This window comes from Hippopotamus amphibius, chromosome 3 (assembly GCF_030028045.1).
Source record: "Hippopotamus amphibius kiboko isolate mHipAmp2 chromosome 3, mHipAmp2.hap2, whole genome shotgun sequence".
Classification (NCBI taxonomy): domain Eukaryota; kingdom Metazoa; phylum Chordata; class Mammalia; order Artiodactyla; family Hippopotamidae; genus Hippopotamus; species Hippopotamus amphibius.
The window spans coordinates 140,619,056-140,639,896 of record NC_080188.1 but is presented as its reverse complement, the minus strand read 5'-3'; the positions used below and the strand labels follow the sequence as shown (position 1 = coordinate 140,639,896).

Here is a 20,841-nt window from a genome sequence, read left to right as displayed (position 1 = left end):
TTGTAAAAACGGCTTATTTTAAGATACAAACAGATGGAAATCAATTTTAAAACTATTTGCACTTCAGGATGAGTTTTTTCCACTAGGGTGTCACAAATTTTAATTTCTATTAAGGTACCAGTCTTGCCAGTGCATTTACGATTTTATGCTCAGACTATTTAAGTCAGTGCCACACAGGTAGGTGAAAACATCTAATTACTGACCCACCAGAGGTATAATCTATAGCCATAGAGAGTTTACTTTGTTATGTGTACTTTCTAAGCAAAAATTATTCATTGTTCTATTTTTTGTAGACTGTAAGGTGCCAATGGGACTCAGCACTGGTCTCATAGCTGATTCACAGATCAAGGCTTCTGAGTATTGGGGTAAGTAGTAGCGTCATAGCCTGTGAAAGGCACGTCCAACAATTGTGCTGTATACAGCCTGCAAAACCATACATGACAACCCTGCCTATTGAATCTCTGGGTCATTGCGCCTCTCTAGGCTTTTCTCCACCACAACATAGTAAAAGAGAAGTAAAATATCTAATTTCTGACCCACCAGAGATATAATCTCTAACCATGGAATTTTTACTTTGTTATATGTATTTTCTAAGCAGAAATTACTCATTACTCTGTTTTTTGTAGAATGTAAGATGTCAATGGGACTAAACCATGTAACATTCTAGCCAGATTCACAGAGTCTTATAGGCCAGGTATTACAGTCCCCAGTAACAGAGCCCTTTGCTGTGTCAACCATTCATCTATTCAAGAAATTTTTGGTTCACCCATTGTGCATCAGGAACTCCTCCTAAATTTCTTCTCTCTGCCTCAAACTCTTCCTAACATCAAAAGGTCAAATGTAAGGGATCATGAGACTCCCATAAACTCCTCCAGTATCTTTCTGTTAGGCAGGCACACTCAGCAGAAACCACATCGACCATGTAACTGAGAAAAAACAAATATGAGCTGAATGCAAGAAAGTGGGTGCATGGTGGTTGACAGCTGTCCAAGCACAGGCCTGAAACCAAGATTTCATCATCAGGGACTGACTTAGTAGCTGAGGCCCGTGTCAACTGCCTGATCTCCTAACTGCAGCAGAAGTTCCTTTAGGAATCTGGTTTTCCACTGGAACTAAACTCACTTGAGAAATTGCTAGTTGTATGGTTGTTTTTTGTTTTGTTTTGTTTTTAATTCAGAATAAATTTTTTTCTTCCTTTGGATTTAGGTTATTGGGAACCCAAATTAGCAAGACTAAACAATGGTGGATCATATAATGCTTGGATCGCAGAAAAACTTTCAACAGAATTTAACCCTAAACCTTGGATCCAGGTATGTCTTATTAACCTGATAATATTTACTGCTATTACAATAATAAAAATGTGGTTTGCATTTTTTTTTTTTAATTTTTTTGGCCATGCTGCACGGCTTGTGAGATATTAGTTCCCCAACCAGGGATCAAACCCAGGCCCTCGGCAGTACAAGTGCCGTCTTAACCACTGGACCACAATTTTTCATAATAAATATGACAGTGATTTAATAATTTCTTCTTGTTCTTGCAATGTTGTTAGGGGACACGACAATTACTAGGTGCTAGGCACCATTCTAAGTACTTTACATACTCAAAATGAACCCTATAAGGTTAGTTCTAGTAATATTCCGTTTTACAAATGAAAAAAATACTGAGGCACAGAGAGATTAACTAACTTCCCAATGTCACATACAACTAGCTAGTGGTTGAGTTTGGATTCAAGTTCAGGTACACTGTGCTCAAATATGGATTGCACCTAGCCATTTTATTAGCTTGTTAGGTGTTGGTTCTTTTGTTCTAAGGAAAGTTAGTTGTACAGTGAATTAAGGCAATGTGTGACTTGTAGACAAGGATGGTTCTGCTTAATGTCTTCGCTCTATTGCAGGTAGACATGCAAAGGGAAGTCCTGTTCACAGGGATCCAGACCCAAGGTGCCAAACACTACCTGAAGTCCTACTACACCACCCAGTTCTTTGTGGCTTACAGCTCCGACCAGAAAAACTGGCGGATCTTCAAAGGGAACAGCACAAGGAACGTGATGGTCTGTGTGCTTTGTTGTTTCTTTCTGAGCCTAGGGTTACTGTATCTTTTTAAAAAATACCTTTCTGAGTGCTACAAATACAAATGGCTTTCTGAGTGTCTTACAGAGGAAAGTGGCAAAATGATGTGTCTGTATATTACAAATTAAAGGGATAAGTTTGACTTCTGAAATTTTAAAGCTTCATAAAACTTGAAGGAAAAAAATCTCTTTATAATCAAACTAAATACCCAGCCTTCTCAGATTCGCAGATGATATACAGTAGAGTAGAATATCTGGTCTTGTGCCTTAAAGAGCTCATGCTAAAAACTGGCCACCAAGAGTTTTGATGTTACTAACTCTTACATTTTATTTTGTTCTTTATTTCAGTGTAACTGAAGGAAATAGTAGTATTAGTACCAGTAACGCGCTGAGGCAGTGTGATTCTCAGGTTTTTTTTTTTTTTGCTGCCGCGCCTAAGGACTGACGTTCCCCTGCTAGATCGTCCAGGGGCTCAGTCAGGGTTATCCCCAATGACCTAATTATACCAGCCCTAATTCTTCCCCTTTTGCCTCACCCCCCTCTCCAAAGAAAGCTATCTGAATGCAAGGGGTCAGTCCAACATTATTACACTGATAACCTTGAATCAGTTTCACTTTTTCTGTAAATCATTTACTATGTTACTATCTTCTATATTATCATTTAACTATTTCTAATAATAAATTATTTGCACTATACCTTAGACTAGATCACGAAAATCTTAAATTATGGTTCTTACCAATCAGTATTGGAGAGAGTACACAAATTACGTTAAAGTCCATAGCTTAAAGATTTTTTCTTCTATGTTCATGAGGGATATTTGTATGTAGTTTTATGTGTTTATATTGTCTTTTTGGTTTTAATATCAGAGTAATACTAGCTTCATAAAATAAATTAGGGAGTGTGCTCCTCTATTCTGTTTTCTGGAACAGATAATCTAGTATTAGTGTTAATTCTTTAAACATTTGGTATAATTCACCAGCAAAACCAGGTGGACGTGGAGATTTATTTTCTGGAAATCTTAAAATTACAAATTCAATTTCTTTAATAGTTACAGGCTATTCCAATTATCTATTTCAGATTGGGTGACTTGGGATAGTTTGTGTTTTTTCAGTCAATTGGTCTATTTCCTCTAAGTTGTTAAATTTATGTGTATAGGGTTGTTTGTAATATTCCCTTATTATCCTTTTGATGTCTGCAGGGTCTGTAGTGATATTGTCTATTTCATTTATGATACTGGTAATTTGTATCTCTTCTCTTTTTGCTTTGCCAGCCTTGCTAGAGATTTGCCAATTTTTTTTAATCTTTTCAAAGAACTGGCTCTTTGTTTCACTGCTATTAAATATTGCTTTTCTGTTTTCAATCTTACTGATATCTGCTCTTATCTTTTGTTTTACTTGGCTCTTTCTGACACCATTCTGGCAGGGAAAGGGGATTGGGCACAGCCTTTTTACTGCCAGGTAGAGGTCAAAGTCTATTCCCCCACTTGGCCTCCCCTGTTGACATCTGAGCTGGGACCCCTCCTCTTTGCTGCTGGGTGGGGATGGGAGGGTCTCCACTGACACTGCAGGAGTGGGAGCATTATTAGAAGCTGGAAGAGATGAAAGTGCTGGGTCTCTATTTGGCTTTCTCTGACACGAGGGTGTTGGGGTACCCTGTTACAGTCTCATGAGCATGGAAGTCTAGGCTCCCCATTTGGCCTTTGCTGCTGTGGGTAGGGAAGGGGCCAAAGTGTTTTCCATTCTATAGTGTTTGACTTGAAGTAGAACAACTGTTGTCTAAAAGTTTTCTGTCTTGCTAGACTACCCTTTCCTGATCCTGAGGCTAGAGCAAAGAAGGCTTTTGCTGTTGCTGTTTGTTTGTTTTGTTTTTCTCTGCATCTATTGGTGTTTCCTGGTTCCTGGCTTCTTTACTTATAAGTCTGTATATGAGGTTAAAAAACAAAAACAAAAACAAAAAACACCCAGGAGACTCACCACCGTGTTGTTCCTTGGGTCCTGAGAACCCTAGTCAGTCTGCTTTCTCTCCACTTTTCAAAGTCTTTTTATGTTTTCAGTTGTACTTAGCAAGAGGAATAGGGCAAAGTACATCCATACCATCTTCCTGAAGTGGAAGTATTCCCAATTATCTTTTAAGACCAAATTAATTTGATTCAAGCTACATGAAAACTTAATATTACAATATGCAATTGGATGAAAATTTTATTATAAAATCACATGATAGAGAATCGTTATATAACTAAATTTTCCTCTTTTCCTCTAGTATTTTGATGGCAATTGGGATGCCTCTACAATAAAAGAGAATCAATTTGACCCACCTATTGTGGCTAGATATATTAGGATCTCTCCAACAAAATCCTATAACAAACCTGCCCTTCGATTGGAGCTGCAAGGTTGTAAGGTTAATGGTAAGGAACACAGATGCATGGTTTTCTCGCTGCCACTCAGAAAATCAAGATTTGGGGGTATGGGAGAATGGGTAGAATTTTTAGTTCTCTTCAATCACTTAGGCTCCTAGAAAAACCTCTGTGAAACAGAGTTCCACTCAGCTAAACTCTCCCTGTGATCTAGACTGATACTGCTTCTACCAGCCAGAGGGCAGGCATCATCTCTCTGGACAAGGCTTGGATCATACAGACACTGCCCTGACCCTCCGAGGAAGGGCCCTAGTGAAGAATGACTTCCATCGGCCCATTTTCAATAAGAACTGAGAGTCACACTAGGTCTGACTCTTCCAAAGTCTTCCAGCCAGATCACACAGACTTTAATGTAATGAAAGTATCTAGCAACATTACTGGCATATATGAGGTGTTCAATGAATGTTTTTGAAATATAAATCTGCCTCCCAACTTCCTGAAACCTCGTTTGAACTCTGTATTCTGTTTCACACTCTTTGTAGGTACCCAAGCCTTTTCTATGTAAGCGTCTATTTTTCAGGGGATGGATTGTGACCTGTGGCATAAATAAATCTAGGTAACCGTAAATGGCCATAATAAAATTCTACCGTATATAACAAGATGTTTAAGGGTCTTATCAACTATTCTCCCTCTCTGACTCTTAAAGTGGTGCTTTCCAACATTTCTTACTTCAAAGCACATATAGAATATAATATCCGTCTCATAGTCTGGGATAAAAGAATGAAGCAATCCACCCCCGGCTTGGCTGATCTAGGCACCACCTAGCTGTTCAAGGCTGAGGAGGGAGGGAGATCAATACACAGGCACACTTGTCCAGCAAAAATATTCTTCACAAAAGAAGGCACAATAAAGACATATTTAGACAAAAAAAAATATATCTATATACAGGCACACCCAAAACTTGCTGTGGCACATCTATTGGGGGGCTACACTGCCTTTTTCAGGGTAGAGGGAAAAAACCCTGGCTCACAGTGGAGAAAGTAGCTCAACCTTGGAATCAATTTCTTATCAGCAAATAAGAAACTTACAGGCGAATAATAGTACAATAAACTCTTGATATTCATGAGGGATATGGAAATGGACATTTTGCCAATGCCCAGATAGCAATGCTATATAACATCTTCCACGTAGGATGCAAGTATGGGGGATTTCCCTGGCAGTCCAGTGGTTATGACTTTGCTTTCCAATGCAGGGAGTGCGGGTTCGATCCCTGCTCAGGGAGCTAAGATCACACATGCCTCCTGGCCAAAAAAACAAAACATAAAACAGAAGCAATATTGTAACAAATTCAATAAAGACTTTAAAAACGGTGCACATAAAAAAGATGCAAATTTTGTACAGGGAGGAAAACTTGAAACAGCTCCATAAGCCATTATTTCTTTTCCTTCCATATGGTATATGATGTAACCGGTAGTTTGTTCAGGTCACAGAGCCAAGCTACCCTAAAATGTGACATTCAACAATGTTAATCTACTTAAAACCTCTATTTTCTATACAAGAAGTATAACTTTTTAAAATCTCTTCACTTTCTTGATGTTTATATAATTAGTATTAGCAGTAGGCTTTCTTCAAGTCTTTTTTTTTCATGGAGAAAGTATCACTTCAAGAAAATGTCTTCATGATTTATTAGCAAGAACGAAGTGTCACAGAGATGATGATGGACAGTCAGCTGGGCGCACTCACTAGATATGTTTCTTACACTCACAGATCAGCTTTGTTGCCTCTGACATTCATATTTATGCCTTGGCAAAATTCTAAAGGTTGTATAACATGGATCACCCTCAAAGGGTTGAAAATAAAATATTAAATGTGACTCCCAAGGTCCCCTACAACTTCTCTGTAGCTTTTGTTAGAAGAAGAAATAGAGTATGGTTTTATATACACAGATAGTTTAGGAGTATTGTCTACCTCAAAGCAAAGACCAAAGTTTCAATGACTCTCTGAAGGAGGGAAATGAGTTTAGATGTTTAGAACATGGTTTTTGATGTCAGGCTGCCTGGGCTCAAAGCTAAGTTTCTGATTCTTCTAGCAGCGTTACTTTAGTCAAGTTACTTTTTCTTGCTGTGCTTTTGTTTTCTCGTTTGTAAAATAGAGATATTAAAGAGCATTAAGTAACACATGTAAAGCCTGAAAACAGGGTTTAGCACTTGGACAATAAATGTTCATTGCTGTGATGGTTGTTTTGGTTGTTACTGAGCAGTAATATTATTTCTTGTCTCCTCTGAGGTACAAAATGCCATGCAAGGAATATCCACGGGATGTAATTAATCACATTACTTTTTTCTTGACAGGATGCTCCACACCGCTGGGTATGGAAAGTGGAAAGATAGAAAACAAGCAAATCACAGCTTCCTCATTTAAAAAATCTTGGTGGGGAGATTACTGGGAACCCTTTCTTGCCCGTCTTAATGCCCAGGGCCGTGTGAATGCCTGGCAAGCCAAGGTAAAATGTCCCCCGAGAATGAAGTTTTCTCAGCCTTTCAGAAGAAAGCATGGGCCCTCACTACAGGGAACCTGGGGCACCTGGGAAGCCAGAGTATCATCTTCTGTTTCCAGATTATGATCCTGGTCTGAGAACTAGGATGTGTGCTGTCTTCATAGCTTTAGCTCGAACTTGGGCTCAGAGGGAAGTTATCATCTCTGTGGTCCTGATTTAGACTAGGGGTGGGCAAAATTTTTCTGCTAAGGGCCAGGTAATATTTTAGGCTTTGTAAGCTATACACTCTCTGTCATAACTACTCAACTCTGCCATTGTTGCAGGGAAACAGCCATCAGCAATAAGTAAATGAATGAGCGTGGCTGTGTTCTAATTACACTTTATTTACAAAAACAGGCAGTAGGCCAGATTTGGCCTTGGGCTGTAGTTTGCCAACTCCTGATTGAGACAACTTACATTAGGGATAGATGATTTAGATTTGCAATATCTTCTATTCTTTTTATTCCCTCCAGAACTTAGCAATATTTTTCATTTTCTTGTGTCATTTAAATTTTTGTTCCCATTTTTTTCAGAACTTATATAACATTCATTTAGATAATTAGTGGCATGATAAAATGCTGCAAAACCGGTTTATAAATCTGTGATCTAAGTTTTATAAACATCTCACAGAGAGTTATATTGCCCTTGATATTGGCCCATTGAGTAATTAAGGTAACTTAGTTCTAGGGTAACTATTAATAATTGACTCATATTTATTTCATTCTTCAACTGAACTGAAAAATCAGAATAGCATCAGAAATCAGAACAGTCCAGTCAATCAACTTAATCCAAGTTCCCTATTTTCTATCCTCCTAAGCCCCTCCCTTAAGAAAGCTACACTCCAATTCCCTGGACTTTCTATAGAATTCCATGTCCTAGTCTTAAATTAGGCCACCAGAAATGAAAAGGGAATTGTGTAGTGCAAGTGGAATAAACAGAAGAGTTTGGACCCCATACAGATGGTCTTGGGAACTGATGTCTGTGCCTTGAAACTCATTTCTGGATTATCACAGAATCACAGAGTGTTAGAAAGACAAGGGGTTTTACAAAGCATCTGGTCCAGATTTTCCTTTTAAGTCCAAACACAAAGGAGGTTAAATAATTTTAGCTTAGCCTGGTGGCAGAATCAGGAATTCCACTCTCCCAATAAACAGATCTGTGCTCCTTGCACCATTTGAAGCAACCCAAGCACCTCATTTTGCAATTTTGCAAACAGGGGAACTGAGACCCACAGAAGCTAAAGTAATAACAATAATAATGTATAACATTATGTTTATTTAATTTCTATAATATAAATAAAATAATAAAAAAAAAAATAAAAGGAATTCCCTGGCTGTCCAGTGGTTAGGTCTCTGCGCTTCCACTGCCAGGGACCTGGGTTCCATCCCTCATGGGGGAGCTAAGACTCCACAAGCCACACAGTGCAGCCAAAAAAAAAAAAAAAAAAAAAGATAGAGGGTATCAACCAGTTCTTTCCCAGATGGCCCTTTAGACCTGTTTATGGTGTAACCTTGTCATCCCACCCTCCATTTTACAGCCTTAAAAAATATATAATTTGCTCTTAGTCTCTGTGATATAATAAAGGCTCCAAAGATAAAAGGCTAATTTTAATTTTTAAAGCTGCCATTTTAAATCTGGAATTTTAGGTTAGAACTATTTATTTCACTTACCCTTCAACAGTATGAAATGTCTTTTATAGGGTTTCTTTAGAGGGGCTGAAAATCTAAGCCAGACATATGCAGGTATGCACACTGACTGAAGTGTCTTTATTTTATGCCTCCAAAAAAATTTATGCCTCCAAAAATCCTCTAGCTATCTATATGCATTCTGTATTACATGTACCTTAACTTGAAGACACACTAAAACACCACCAGATGTCACCAGAGGGTGTTACAATATTAACCAAAATTATATAATAGTCATTTTAATTCAATTAATTGGCTTTAAAAATACAATAACGCGATTATACATATATATACATATGTGTGTACACAGAGACATGCACATATGTGTGATGTTGAGAAAACAGATCAATATTCATTATTTCATGTAGATTTGAATGAGACTATGGGGCATGATAAATCTCCCAAAGATAAATGTTAATCTCAGAGTACTCCAAAACTCAGTCAGTCTTTCTGATCCTCATCCTGCAAGTGCCTATCATCAAACATATGATTAGGGACTGTGTTAGGCCAGAGACAGGACAACTACTCCGCCACATCCCGCCCAGGGTGTAGCTTTATTAGGTCTCTCAAATATTACATTTATTTGAAATATCAGAAAAGAAGAAATTGGACTACTTCTCCTATTTGACATGAGCAATAGAAAGAAAAGTGGGGATTTTCTAAAATAAGTTAGAGAGAGGATACTATCTCATTCTTTCCCAGATAACTCTTCAGTAATATCATCATTGTATTTTCAACAGACTTGCTTAAGAGAAAAATATTTACAGAAAATTTAGCAATTTAATACTTTTTCTCAAATCAGATGTATTTGTTGAGGACCATCTGTGTGCCATGCATTGCAGTGAGTACCTGGAAACAAAACTAAGTCCCTGCCCTCAAAGGGTAAGGGACACAAGTAAACAAATAACTATTGTACAATGTGTGAAATATTCCAAAAGGTTATATATCTGCTGGCAATAAACAGGGAGGACTAGGGAAGGATTCTAGGAGAAGGGAATCCTCAGGGATGAGACAGAAAAATCCCTTGAGCTCAGTGTATTTCTGAGTATCTTGGTCTAAAAAAGCAAAGGTTTTCACATCTGTCAAATGCATTGTTCTGATCATTTTCATAGGCAAACAACAACAATCAGTGGTTACAAATTGATCTGCTCAAAATCAAGAAGATAACTGCGATTGTAACGCAGGGTTGCAAGTCTCTGTCCTCTGAAATGTATGTGAAGAGCTACACCATCCAGTACAGTGACCAGGGAGTGGAATGGAAACCTTACAGGGAGAAGTCCTCTTTGGTGGACAAGGTACAGGGGTATCTTGGTTTAAAAAAAAAAAAAAAAAAAAAAAACAATTTGAAAACTGCTATGATGAGAACAGTATCTCAGATCTACAAATAGCTCTTTGTATTTGATAAGCAGGCACTGACATGCATCACTGTTTAAGTCTTCTAAGCCCTAGCTCTGTAGGTACCTGGTCTTGGGACAGGGACCACGCACACTATCTTTCTGCTTTGACTGAGCCACCTATGAAAGAACGAGGACAAAACAACAGGGGATGGTATGACATCTAGTTAGCTCTGATTGAGAAACATGGTGAAAGGGCTGTCTCAGCCCGCTGGGGCCGTGTAACAAATTACCATATACTGGGTAACAAACCAAAAACACTTACCTCTCACGGTTCTGGAGGCTAGAAACCTAGATCAGGGTGCCAGCATGGTTGGGTGTTTGCTGAGGGCAGTCTTCCTGGTTGTGCCTTCATATGGCCTTCCTTGGTGCGTGCACACACAGAGAGAGGTGCCATGAGGGCCCTACCCCCATCCTAGTCCAAATCATCTCCCAAAGGCCCCACCTCCTAATATCATCCCACTGGGAATTAGGATTTGAACATATGAACTTTGGAAGGATACAAACATACAGTCTATACCAACGGTCTAGAAAACCTTCTACCATATTAGCATTAGCTTGGATATACTTGTTATTCATGACTGATCAAATACCCATGGCCATATACTTCTTTGTGTTATACTGCTATTAAGAGAAAACAATTGTTATCCTTCCTGAGGAGAAGAATGATTTCCTGCAAGATGAACTATTCCATTACACTCCTAAATTCCTAGCTATGTGGTTTTAAAATACTACCAGAGGCAAAGCTAAGGAGATGAACTTAATATTCCAGGAATGCGAATTGGGCTGAAACCAGTAGGAGGGGCAACACAGGAGAAGGGGATGGACATTTATTGAATGCTCATCATGGGCTCAGCACTTCGTTAATGGATTTGAATCTCTCTCTCTCTAAACCCCTGGGTTGTTTATTTTTTTGGCTTGATTTGGTTTATTTCTCACTGTATCAAGATGTCCTCATAGTAGGGTAAACATTTTTATAAACAAAGAATGACAGCTTCTGATGTGTATAAATCTTGGGAACTTGCTGGGGATGACAAAAACACACCTAAAACACAGTTTAGTTGAGGTTATAGGGCATAGGGTAAAAAGGATAAATAAAAATGCATGATTGCATTTCATTTTAAATGTTAGTAATAGCTAACCATTTTATTGGTGTCCATTATGTGGCACTTAATAAACACTTGTGATATGTTTACATGCTCTTTAAAATCTTTACAACTTCTGTGAGATAGAATTTATTATCTCCATTTTGCCAATGAGGAAGTGGAGAATCAGAGACTAAGTAATTTACTCAAAGTCACATGGCTACAAAGAAACTAAAAGCAGAGATGCTTTTGTGGTTGCTCACAGCACCATATCAGATTTCCTTATTTTTCCCTATTTCAACTCAGATCACTGGTGAGGTGACATCCCTAAAGAGGTATGTCTGGAGTGTGATTTCATAATTGACTGAGGACCATGTTTGCGATAATGTTGTAAGTGTTCATTGATGCCCACAGTTTGAATTAAAAGGATAAAAAAATTATCTGTAAGTTTTTTTAATTGAAATACAGTTGATATACAGTATTATGTTAGTTTCAGGTATAAGATTTTTATACCCATTATGCCATCATTAAAGATTTTCTCAAATTTTGCTTTCAGATTTTTGAAGGAAATAATAATATCAAAGGACACGTGAAGAACTTTTTCAACCCACCAATCTTTTCCAGGTTTATACGCATCATTCCTAAAACATGGAATCAAAGTATTGCACTTCGCCTGGAACTCTTTGGCTGTAATATTTACTAGAAATGAATATTCAAAAAGATAGGAGGGACTCAAAGATATCAAACCATTTAGAGTGGGAGATGTATTTTATAGCTATTTTAAATATTAAACATTTTCCATTATTTCTCTTTTTTCTATTAGAGAATAAAACCTTATATGTGAAACCTTTATAACTCCTTCTAACCACTAAGTGAGATGATGACTGTTATTTCTGTATTAATTTGAACATAAATGGGAAAATATCAAGAACCAAGAAAAGGTTTATCTTTTACTGATTAAAAATGCTACATAAAGTGATATTCATGTAGTTAACATTCCTCATTATAGTTCTCTTAAGCCCCATATACATTAATAAAACAGATATTACTTTTTTAAACCATTTCTAAACCCAGACAACTTTCATTCCTACATTTTTCTTTAAAAGAACTATGATTTAAGAGTATAGGAAACAAACAGTATTTCTAAATGGTTTGTTTTTCTTGAAAGTGGAGAGAAAAACAATGTTACTCTATAAAATGACAAGTGCTTAAAATATCCTATCTTACTGACATGACAGTGATTTTTCTCACCCTCCATTGAGTAAAGATACAAGTAAGCATGTTTTCAGTAGTCCCGCTGGACTTGTGAATCTGGCCTGGTCTCCCTTGGGATGATTGCATATTTGATGTTCAGGATTAGGGATCACTAATAGAACAGACCTAAAATAACCATGGGATGGCTGAGCATGTAACCTTGGCTTTATTCTAGCTCGTACTACATGGGCACACTGTTTGAAAACATAGGCTCACCTAAAGGAAAGTGAATACCTGTACTACAGAGCATTGGAACCCTTGGCCCAAATGCAGCTATTCCTGCTAGAACTGGCCCCTGGCCAAACTGGCAAACAGTTGAAATTCTCTCTCAGTGCCCTTCTCTTTATGGCCCCAGCCTCCACCTCTCCCTTCCACTTTCAAGCACTCCCTTCCCTGGGAACTTGGCATCTAATGATTTTACAGATATTGTGAGACTGGGGAGCCTTCTGGTATCCTCTAAGTCAGCAGTCCCCAACCTTTTTGGCACCAGGAACCAGTTTTGTGGAAGATAATTTTCCCTGGACTGGGCGGGGCGGGGCGGGGGGGGGGGAGGTTCAGGCGGTAATGCGAGTGATGGAGAGTGATGGGGAGTGACAGGGAGCCGCAGATGAAGATTCACTGGCTCACCTCCTGCTGTGCAGCCTGGTTCCTACCAGGCTCCGGACTGGTATCAGTTCTCGCCCCAGGGTTTGGGGACCCCCGCTCTAAATCACATGGGATAGACTCACTGGTGAGGCTATTTTAGTGGAACAAATCACCCCAAAACTTATTCTTAACCACAAATGTATTCTCTTTCATGATTCTGCAGGTTGACTGGGCCCAGCTGGGTGGTTTTACTGCTGGCTTCCTTTGGGGTCTCTAGTGAGTTTACAGTCAGGCAGTGACTGTAGCCAGAGTCATCAGGAGGTGCAGCTGGCTGTTGGGAAAGCTGGTCCTCTGTTCCTCTCCAAGTAGTTTCAGGTTCTCTGCTCACTGCAGGGCTTCTCCATGCGGTCTGTTCACTCGGTGTCTCCAACAGGTAAGCTAGGCTTCTTAAAGGGTGATAGAGGCTTCCAAAAGCAAGTGTTCAAGAGGTAGGAAGCAGAAGCTGCCAGTCCTTTTAAAGCCAGGCCCAGAACTAGCACAGCCTCACTTCTGCTGCATTCCATTGGTTCACACAAGTCACAGGCCAGTCTGGATGCAATGTAGGAGGTAATGACACAAAGGCAGTTCAAAGAGACTTAAGCCATTGGGAGCATCTTTAGATACTAACTACCGGAGTTACCTACTGCACCTATGAGTGAGGTGAGCATTGTAAATGTATACAGGAGCTTCAAACATCCACAACACATTGGCTTTCTTTCTTTTTTTTTTAATACATCTTTATTGGAATATAATTGCTTTACAATGTTGTGTTAGTTTCTGCTGTACAACAAAATGAATCAGCTATATTTATACATATGTCCTTCTTGAGCCTCCCTCCCACCCTCCCTATCCCATCCCTCTAGGTCATCACCAAGCATCGAGTTGATCTCCCTGTGCTGTGCAGCAGCTCCCCACTAGCCATCCATTTTACATTTGGCAGTGCATATATGTCAATGCTTCTCTTTCACTACGTCCCAGCCTCCCTGTCCCCCCATGTCCTCAAGTCCGTTCTCTATGTCTGTGTCTTTATTCCTGCCCTGTCACTAGGTTCATCAGTACCATTCTTCTAGATTCCATATATATATATACACACATTAGCATACGGTATTTGTTTTTCTCTTTCAGACTTACTTCACTCTGTATGACAGATTCTAGGTCCATCCTCCTCACTACAGGCTTTCTTTTTTTATGCTTAAAATTTTTCTGTTTTGAGGCATAATTGAAAAATAAAAGAGAAATATATTTAAAGTGTATATGTTGGTTTGATATATGTGTGCATTGTAAAAGGATTCCCACCATCAAGTTCATTAACACCTCCATCACCTCACAGTTACTTTTTTAAAAAGTGCTGAAGATCTAATCTTAACAAACTTCAGACAACACAATATTACTGACCATACTCACCACGCTATGATGATTCTCAGAATTTGTTCATCTTATCACAGTAAGTTTGCAGTTTTACCAACCTCTTCCTGTCTCCCCTACCAACCAGCCCCTGGCAACCACCATTCTACTCTTTGTTTCTATAAGTTTGACTTTTTTTTTTTGGATTCCACGTATAAGTAACACCATGCAGTACTTGTCTTTCTCTCTCTAGCTTATTTCACTTAGCATGATACCCTTCAGATTCATCCATGTTGTTACAAATGACAAGATTTTATTCTTTCTCATGGCTGAATAATACTCCATTGTATATACAGGCCACATTTTCTTTATCCACTCATCCATCTACAGATACTTAGATTATTTCTATATCTTGGCTTTTGTGAAAATGGGAGTGCAGATCTGTCTTCAAGCTAGTGGTTTTCTTTTTTTTTCCCCCACTATAATAAATAAATTTTATTTTTTAGAGCAGTTTTAGGTTCACAGCAAAACTGAACAGAAAGTACAAAGATGTCCCATATGCTTCCTGCCCACACAGACACACATCTCCCTGCTGTTAACATCCTCCAACAGAGGGGTGCATTTGTTACAATCAGTGAACCAACCATGGCACGTCATCATCACTCAAAGTCCATGGTTTACATTACGTAGTTCACTCTTGACTGAAACATTCCATGAGTTTTGACACATGTATAATAACATGGTTCCATCATTACAGTATCACACAGAATACTTTCACTGCCCTAAAAATCCTCTGCATGATTTCAGTTCCACCTACTCATCCCTCCTTCCTGACCCTTCACCACCCCACTAAGCCCACCACTGAGCTTCTTATTGTCTATGTAGTTTTGCCTTTTCCAGAGTGTCGTAGAGTTGGAATCATATAGTATGTAGCCTTTTCAGATTGGCATCTTTCACTTAGTAATGTGAATTTGTTTCCTCCATTCTTTTTATGGCTTGATAGCTCATTTCTTTTTTTTTTTAAATTAATTTATTTATTGGCTGTGTTGGGTGTTCATTGCCGTGTGTGGGCTTTCTCTAGTTGTGGAGTGTGGGGCTACTCTTTGGTGCAGTGTGCGGGCTTCTCAGTGCGGTGGCTTTGCTTGTTGAGGAGCATGGGCTCTAGGCACATGGGTTTCAGTAGTTGTGGCGCACGGGCTTAGTTGCTCCACGGCATGTGGGACCATCCCGGACCAGGGCTTGAACCCGTGTCCCCTGCATTGGCAGGCGGATTCTTAACCACTGTGCCACCAGGGAAGTCCCAGCTCATTTCTTTTTAGCGCTGAATAATATTCCATTGTTTGGATGTACCACAGCTTATTTATCCATTCAACCTACCAAAGGGCATTTTAATTGTTCCCAAGTTTTAGCAATTAAGAACAAAGCTGCTTTTTTTTATTAATTTTTATTTGAGGATAGTTGCTTTACAATGTTGTGTTAGTTTCTGCTGTACAGCAAAGTGAATGAGCTGTGTGTGTCTGTGTGTGTGTGTGTATCACTATATATCCCCTTTTTTGGATTTCCTTCCCATTTAGGTCACCAGAGAGCAATGAGTAGAGTTCCCTGTGCTATACAGTGGGTTCTCATTAGTTATCTAAGCTAGTGGTTTTCTTTCCTTTGGATATATACTCAGAAGTGGGATTGCTGGATCATATGGTAGTTCTATTTCTAATTTTTTTGAGGAATCTCCATACTGTTTTCCATAGTGGCTGTACCAGTTTACATTCCCACCAACAACACAAGTTTTAACTTTTCTCCACATCCTCCCTAATGTTTGTTATTTCTTGATAATAGCCATTCTGACAGGTGTGAGGTGATATCTCATTATAATGTTGATTTTGCATTTCCATGGTGAATAGTGACATTGAATATCTTTTCATATACCTGTTGGCCATCTATATGTCATCTTTGGAAAAATGTCTATTCAGGTCTTTGCCCATTTTTACGAGGGTGAGTCAAAAATTATCTGCATTCCAGTTATATTAAAACTTCTATAAATTCTATAGCCAGAGTGCAGATAATTTTTGACTCACCCTCGTAAATTGAGTTTTTTGGAGTTTTTGCTCTTGAGTTATATGAGTTTCTTAAATCTTTAGGATATTAATCTCTTGTTGATTATGTGGTTTGCAAATATTTTCTCCCATTTCATAGGTTGCCTTTGCACCTTGTTGATGGTTTCCTTCACTGTACAGAACTTTTAGTTTGGTAAGTTCCATTTGTTTACTTTTGCTTCTGTTGGCTGTGCTTTGGGTGTCATATCCAAAAAAATCACTGCCAAGACAAATGTCAAGGAGTTATCCCATATATTTTACCTTGGAAGTTTTATGATTTCAGGTCTTACATTCAAGTCTTTAATACGTTTCAAGTTGATTTTTGTGTATACTGTAAGATAGAAGTTCACTTTCATTCTTTTGCATGGGGATGTCAATTCTCACCATTTATTGAAGAGACTGTCCTCTCCCCATTGTGTATTTTTGGTGCCTTTGTCAAAAATTAATTGACCTTATATTCATGGGTTTATTTCTGGGCTTTGATTCTATTCCATTGGTCTATGTGTCTGTTTTTATGCCAGTACCATACTGTTTTGATTACTATAGCTTTATAATAGAGTTGAAATCAGGAAGTGTGATACCTCCACCTTTGCTCTTTGTGCTCAAGATTGCTATAGCTATTCAAGGTCTTTTGTGGATCCACAGGAATTTTAGGATTCCTTTTTCTATTTCTGTGAAAAAATCCACTGGAATTTTTAGAGGGATTGCTTTGAATCTGTAGATTGCTTTGAATAGTATAGACATTTTAACAATACACATTCTTAGCATCCATGATAGAAAATATCTTTCCATTTAATTGTGCCTTTGATTTCTTTTCTCAATGTTTTATACTTTTCAATGTACAGATCTTTCACTTATGTGAGTGAATTTATTCCTAAGTATTTTATTATTTTTGATTCTTTTATAGATGGGATTGTTTTCTTAATTTTTCTTTTCAATAGTTCATTGTTAGTGTATAGAAATGCAACTAGTTTCTGTATAATGATTTTGTATACTGCAGTTTTACTGAATTCACTTACTAATTCCACTGGTTTTTTGGTTGAGACTTTAGGATTTTCTACAAATAACATCATATCAGGAACTTCCTAGGTGGTGCAGTGGTTAAGAATCTGCCTGCCAATGCAGGGGACAGGATCCCTGCTCCAGGAAGTTCCCACATGCCTCGGAGCAACTAAGCCCTTGTGCCACAACTATTGAGCCTGCGCTCTAGAGCCCGCAAGCCACCACTATTGAGCTCACGAGCCACAACTACTGAAGCCCATGCACCTAGAGCCCATGGTCCGCAACAAGAGAAGCCACTGCAATGGCTCCTCACCCACGCACCACAACAGAGTAGTCCCCACTTGCTGCAACTAGAGAGAGCCCGTGTGCAGCAATGAAGACCCAACATAGCCAATAAATAAATAAATAAAAAGAGCTGCAAGATTTGCTTATTAAAAAAAAGATCATATCACAATTTGCAGACATAATATTTGGTGTGCTACCTGGGTGGGTACGTTTCTTCCAGGCAGAAGCTGGAGACTTGGTTTATTGCTGTAGCAAGCTAAGGGAGACAGCAGGGGACATGCCCACCAGCTCTTTCAGGCTCCAGGGAGGATCCCAGTCAGATTCCACAGGCAGGCTGATTAGAAGCCAGAACCTCAACGAGCAGCTGGGAAAGTATATAGTCAAATTCCTTCTAGGGAGAAACTGGGAGATGAATGTTTTTGCCTGTTCCCTGTATGCTGAGCCATGGGAGGGAATAGCTACAAGAAGTGCTTGCATGCCTATTGGAAAACTGCTTTTTTAATTTTAATATGGTCTAGTGGGACTGCCAAGCCCTGTCAGATATCAGAGCTACGTAATTTGAGCCCGCATTCCTCAGGTGTCAGTTTCAAAAGTTGGGGCACAAATTTCAAGGGAGAAGCTGCTAACTTGGTTTTTGTTGTTGTTGTTGTGAGCCAGAAGAATGTAGGGGAAGTGCCCATCAGCTCTCTTAGCCTCTTAGGATCCCAGTTAGCATCCAGATATAGGCTGATTAGAAGCGAGAACTTCAGGCAGCAGCTGGGAAAGTCTACATCCAAATCCCCTCTAACAGAAACTGGGAGATGGGAGTGTTTGGCTCCCTTTGCACTGAGCCCGGGGGTATAACTGCAGGGAGTGCTCCTGTGCCCCTTTAACCATTCCTTATCTGTTTGCTATGGTCCTGTGGGACTTGTGAATGCTGAACTCCACTGGCTTTCTCAGCTAGGTGATTTGGGCATTCCCATTCCTCAGGTGGCAGTTGTAAAAGTTGGGGCTCTAGATGTGTGATCCAAACCTTTGCTCACAGGCAGAAGCTGAGAATTTGGGGGTTCTCTTCTGACTGAAAGGCACTATGCTTGGGGTGGAGTTTACGGTGAATGTGTATCTCAGCCCCTCCTACCCACTTCGTCGATATGGGTATTTTTTTTCAGTCACCCAATGTGTAGGAGTCACTCAATTTGTTTCTAGATTTCTCTCAAAGGAAACTGACCCATGTGTAGCTGTATATTCAGTGAATCTGTGGGAGGAAGGAAAGTCTGGAGCCCCCTCTCTTGCCATCTTGGTCAGTCTAAAACACTGACTTTCTAATACTGTATTTCCATTATTGCTTCCCTTTAATGATTCATGTTACTGTTTCAACAAAATTTCTCTTATTTTCATTCTGTTAAGAGCAAAAGAGTGTGTCTAAATGGGAAGGAAAAATTCCTTCGGTCTCTCCAGGGCCAGCCTCAGGGGTGTGTGATCTATTCAGTAACAAAGCGCCTCCATGCCCAGAGGGGCCATGGGTTTAGTATATAACACTCTTGTGGTCACCCTCTTGAATTTCTTAATTTTTTAACAAGGAGTCTGAAAGTTTCATTTTGCAATGGACCACACAAATTATATAGCTAGTCCTGGGTCCCTCTACCAAACGAATGGGCAGGATCTCTTCCCTTCTAGAATCTACCGAAGTATAACAGGGGCAAGAAAATAATAGGAGTGATAGGGGAAGAGATGAGAATGGAGAATGAGGTCCAGCTTCGTTATTCTATATATGAAAAAAATAAGGCCACAAAGTTTCGACAACCTGCCTGATGCCCTGGTTTATGTCAGAGCTGAAACCAGAAACCAGATGATCAGACACCCACTCTCTCTTTCAGTCTGGTTTCTCTTCCATAAAATGGAAATGATAATGTTTATGATTCATCCTCCCAGAATACTGATAGACATGACATGAATATTGATTAATAAGGCCTACTGATTGATTTGAAATATACTTGTTTGGGGATCAGTGAGATGTTTGGGTTATATCTAATGCTGTGTAGAAATATTAAAACCCCTCTTATTTTGAAATAAAAAGCATTTCCATATTTTTATTCTTCTCTTTGAAGTCATTCAGATAAAATTACAATCTTGATATGTAGTACATACTCCACTAACATAACATAGTCTACTGCTTGCTATATCATAACTGGGTTGCTATGGAAAGGAGTTAAATGACTTGCAGTAGAATCATGACTTGGAAGAGGAAATCAACAGAGAATATCCTAAACATTATCAATTGTTCTAACTGAGAATTGGAAAAGGGGCTGTGAGGAGGGGCTGTGAGTGTATCACAAATAAGAAAGGGTCAGAGGAAACGTGGAATTAGTTTTCCATGATTTTTTCAGATTAACAGAAATTACAAACTACATGTCTCTTTTTAGAATAACTTTGAATAACCTATTTTGAGCGTAGGACAATTTTTGCAAGCTAGGGGAAAAAGCATTCACCAAGTAGCTTGGATCCTCCAAAGAGCCATGAACATTTCATCATTTATTTCTCTGGATGGAGAAGGAAGAGCAAGTCATGGGGCAGTGGATTTTGGTTCTGTAATTGGCATGTGCCCTAAGGTAGTAAGCTAAACACACACTTAAAAATATCTGAGGGTTCCATGTGTGGGTCTTTTTTTTTTTTTCTAATAGTTGTTTTATGGAAAATTCTGAATGCTTAATTCTCCCAAGTTCTTATGGTCTTATAGGCTAGAGATAGGAAAAGCTGTAGGACACAGGCAGACAAAATGACTTTGTCTGGTTCAACTCTACCTAGACAGAGTTCTGAAGACTTTCACACAGAGGTCAAGCCTTAATTATTCAGGTTAAACAAAAATTGAATAGCTTGAGTTGACTTTCATCAGTGGACTTAATTGACCTAATTATGTTTTGTCTCAGGGATAGAGACTACTTAACAGTAGTGGACATCCTGAGTCCATAGGCCTAGTAAGGGATTCAGAAATTATTGTAAATTATGCACAAATTGAGATAATTTAAAACAGAACTAAGTAAAAATTTACAAGAAAAAATGAATTGGTTGCCAATGAAGAAGGCTTGAAAAGAGGAGTTATAAATAAGTTGGCCAGGGCTTCCTAGGTGGTGCAGTGATTAAG

The 20,841-nt window shown here is 38.9% G+C and overlaps 1 protein-coding gene across 1 annotated transcript in view; it reads left to right on the top strand.

The window, feature by feature from the left end:
• F5 (coagulation factor V) overlaps positions 1–11,963 on the top strand; it is a 63,859-nt gene extending 51,896 nt beyond the window's left edge. Inside the window, exons 19-25 of the mRNA XM_057728126.1 lie at positions 294–365; positions 1,207–1,310; positions 1,895–2,050; positions 4,328–4,472; positions 6,773–6,924; positions 9,755–9,937; positions 11,678–11,963. Coding sequence (XP_057584109.1) covers positions 294–365; positions 1,207–1,310; positions 1,895–2,050; positions 4,328–4,472; positions 6,773–6,924; positions 9,755–9,937; positions 11,678–11,824 — 959 coding nt within the window. The 3' untranslated portion in view covers positions 11,825–11,963. The remainder of the gene's footprint in view (positions 1–293; positions 366–1,206; positions 1,311–1,894; positions 2,051–4,327; positions 4,473–6,772; positions 6,925–9,754; positions 9,938–11,677) is intronic.
• The last annotated feature ends 8,878 nt before the right edge of the window (positions 11,964–20,841 follow it).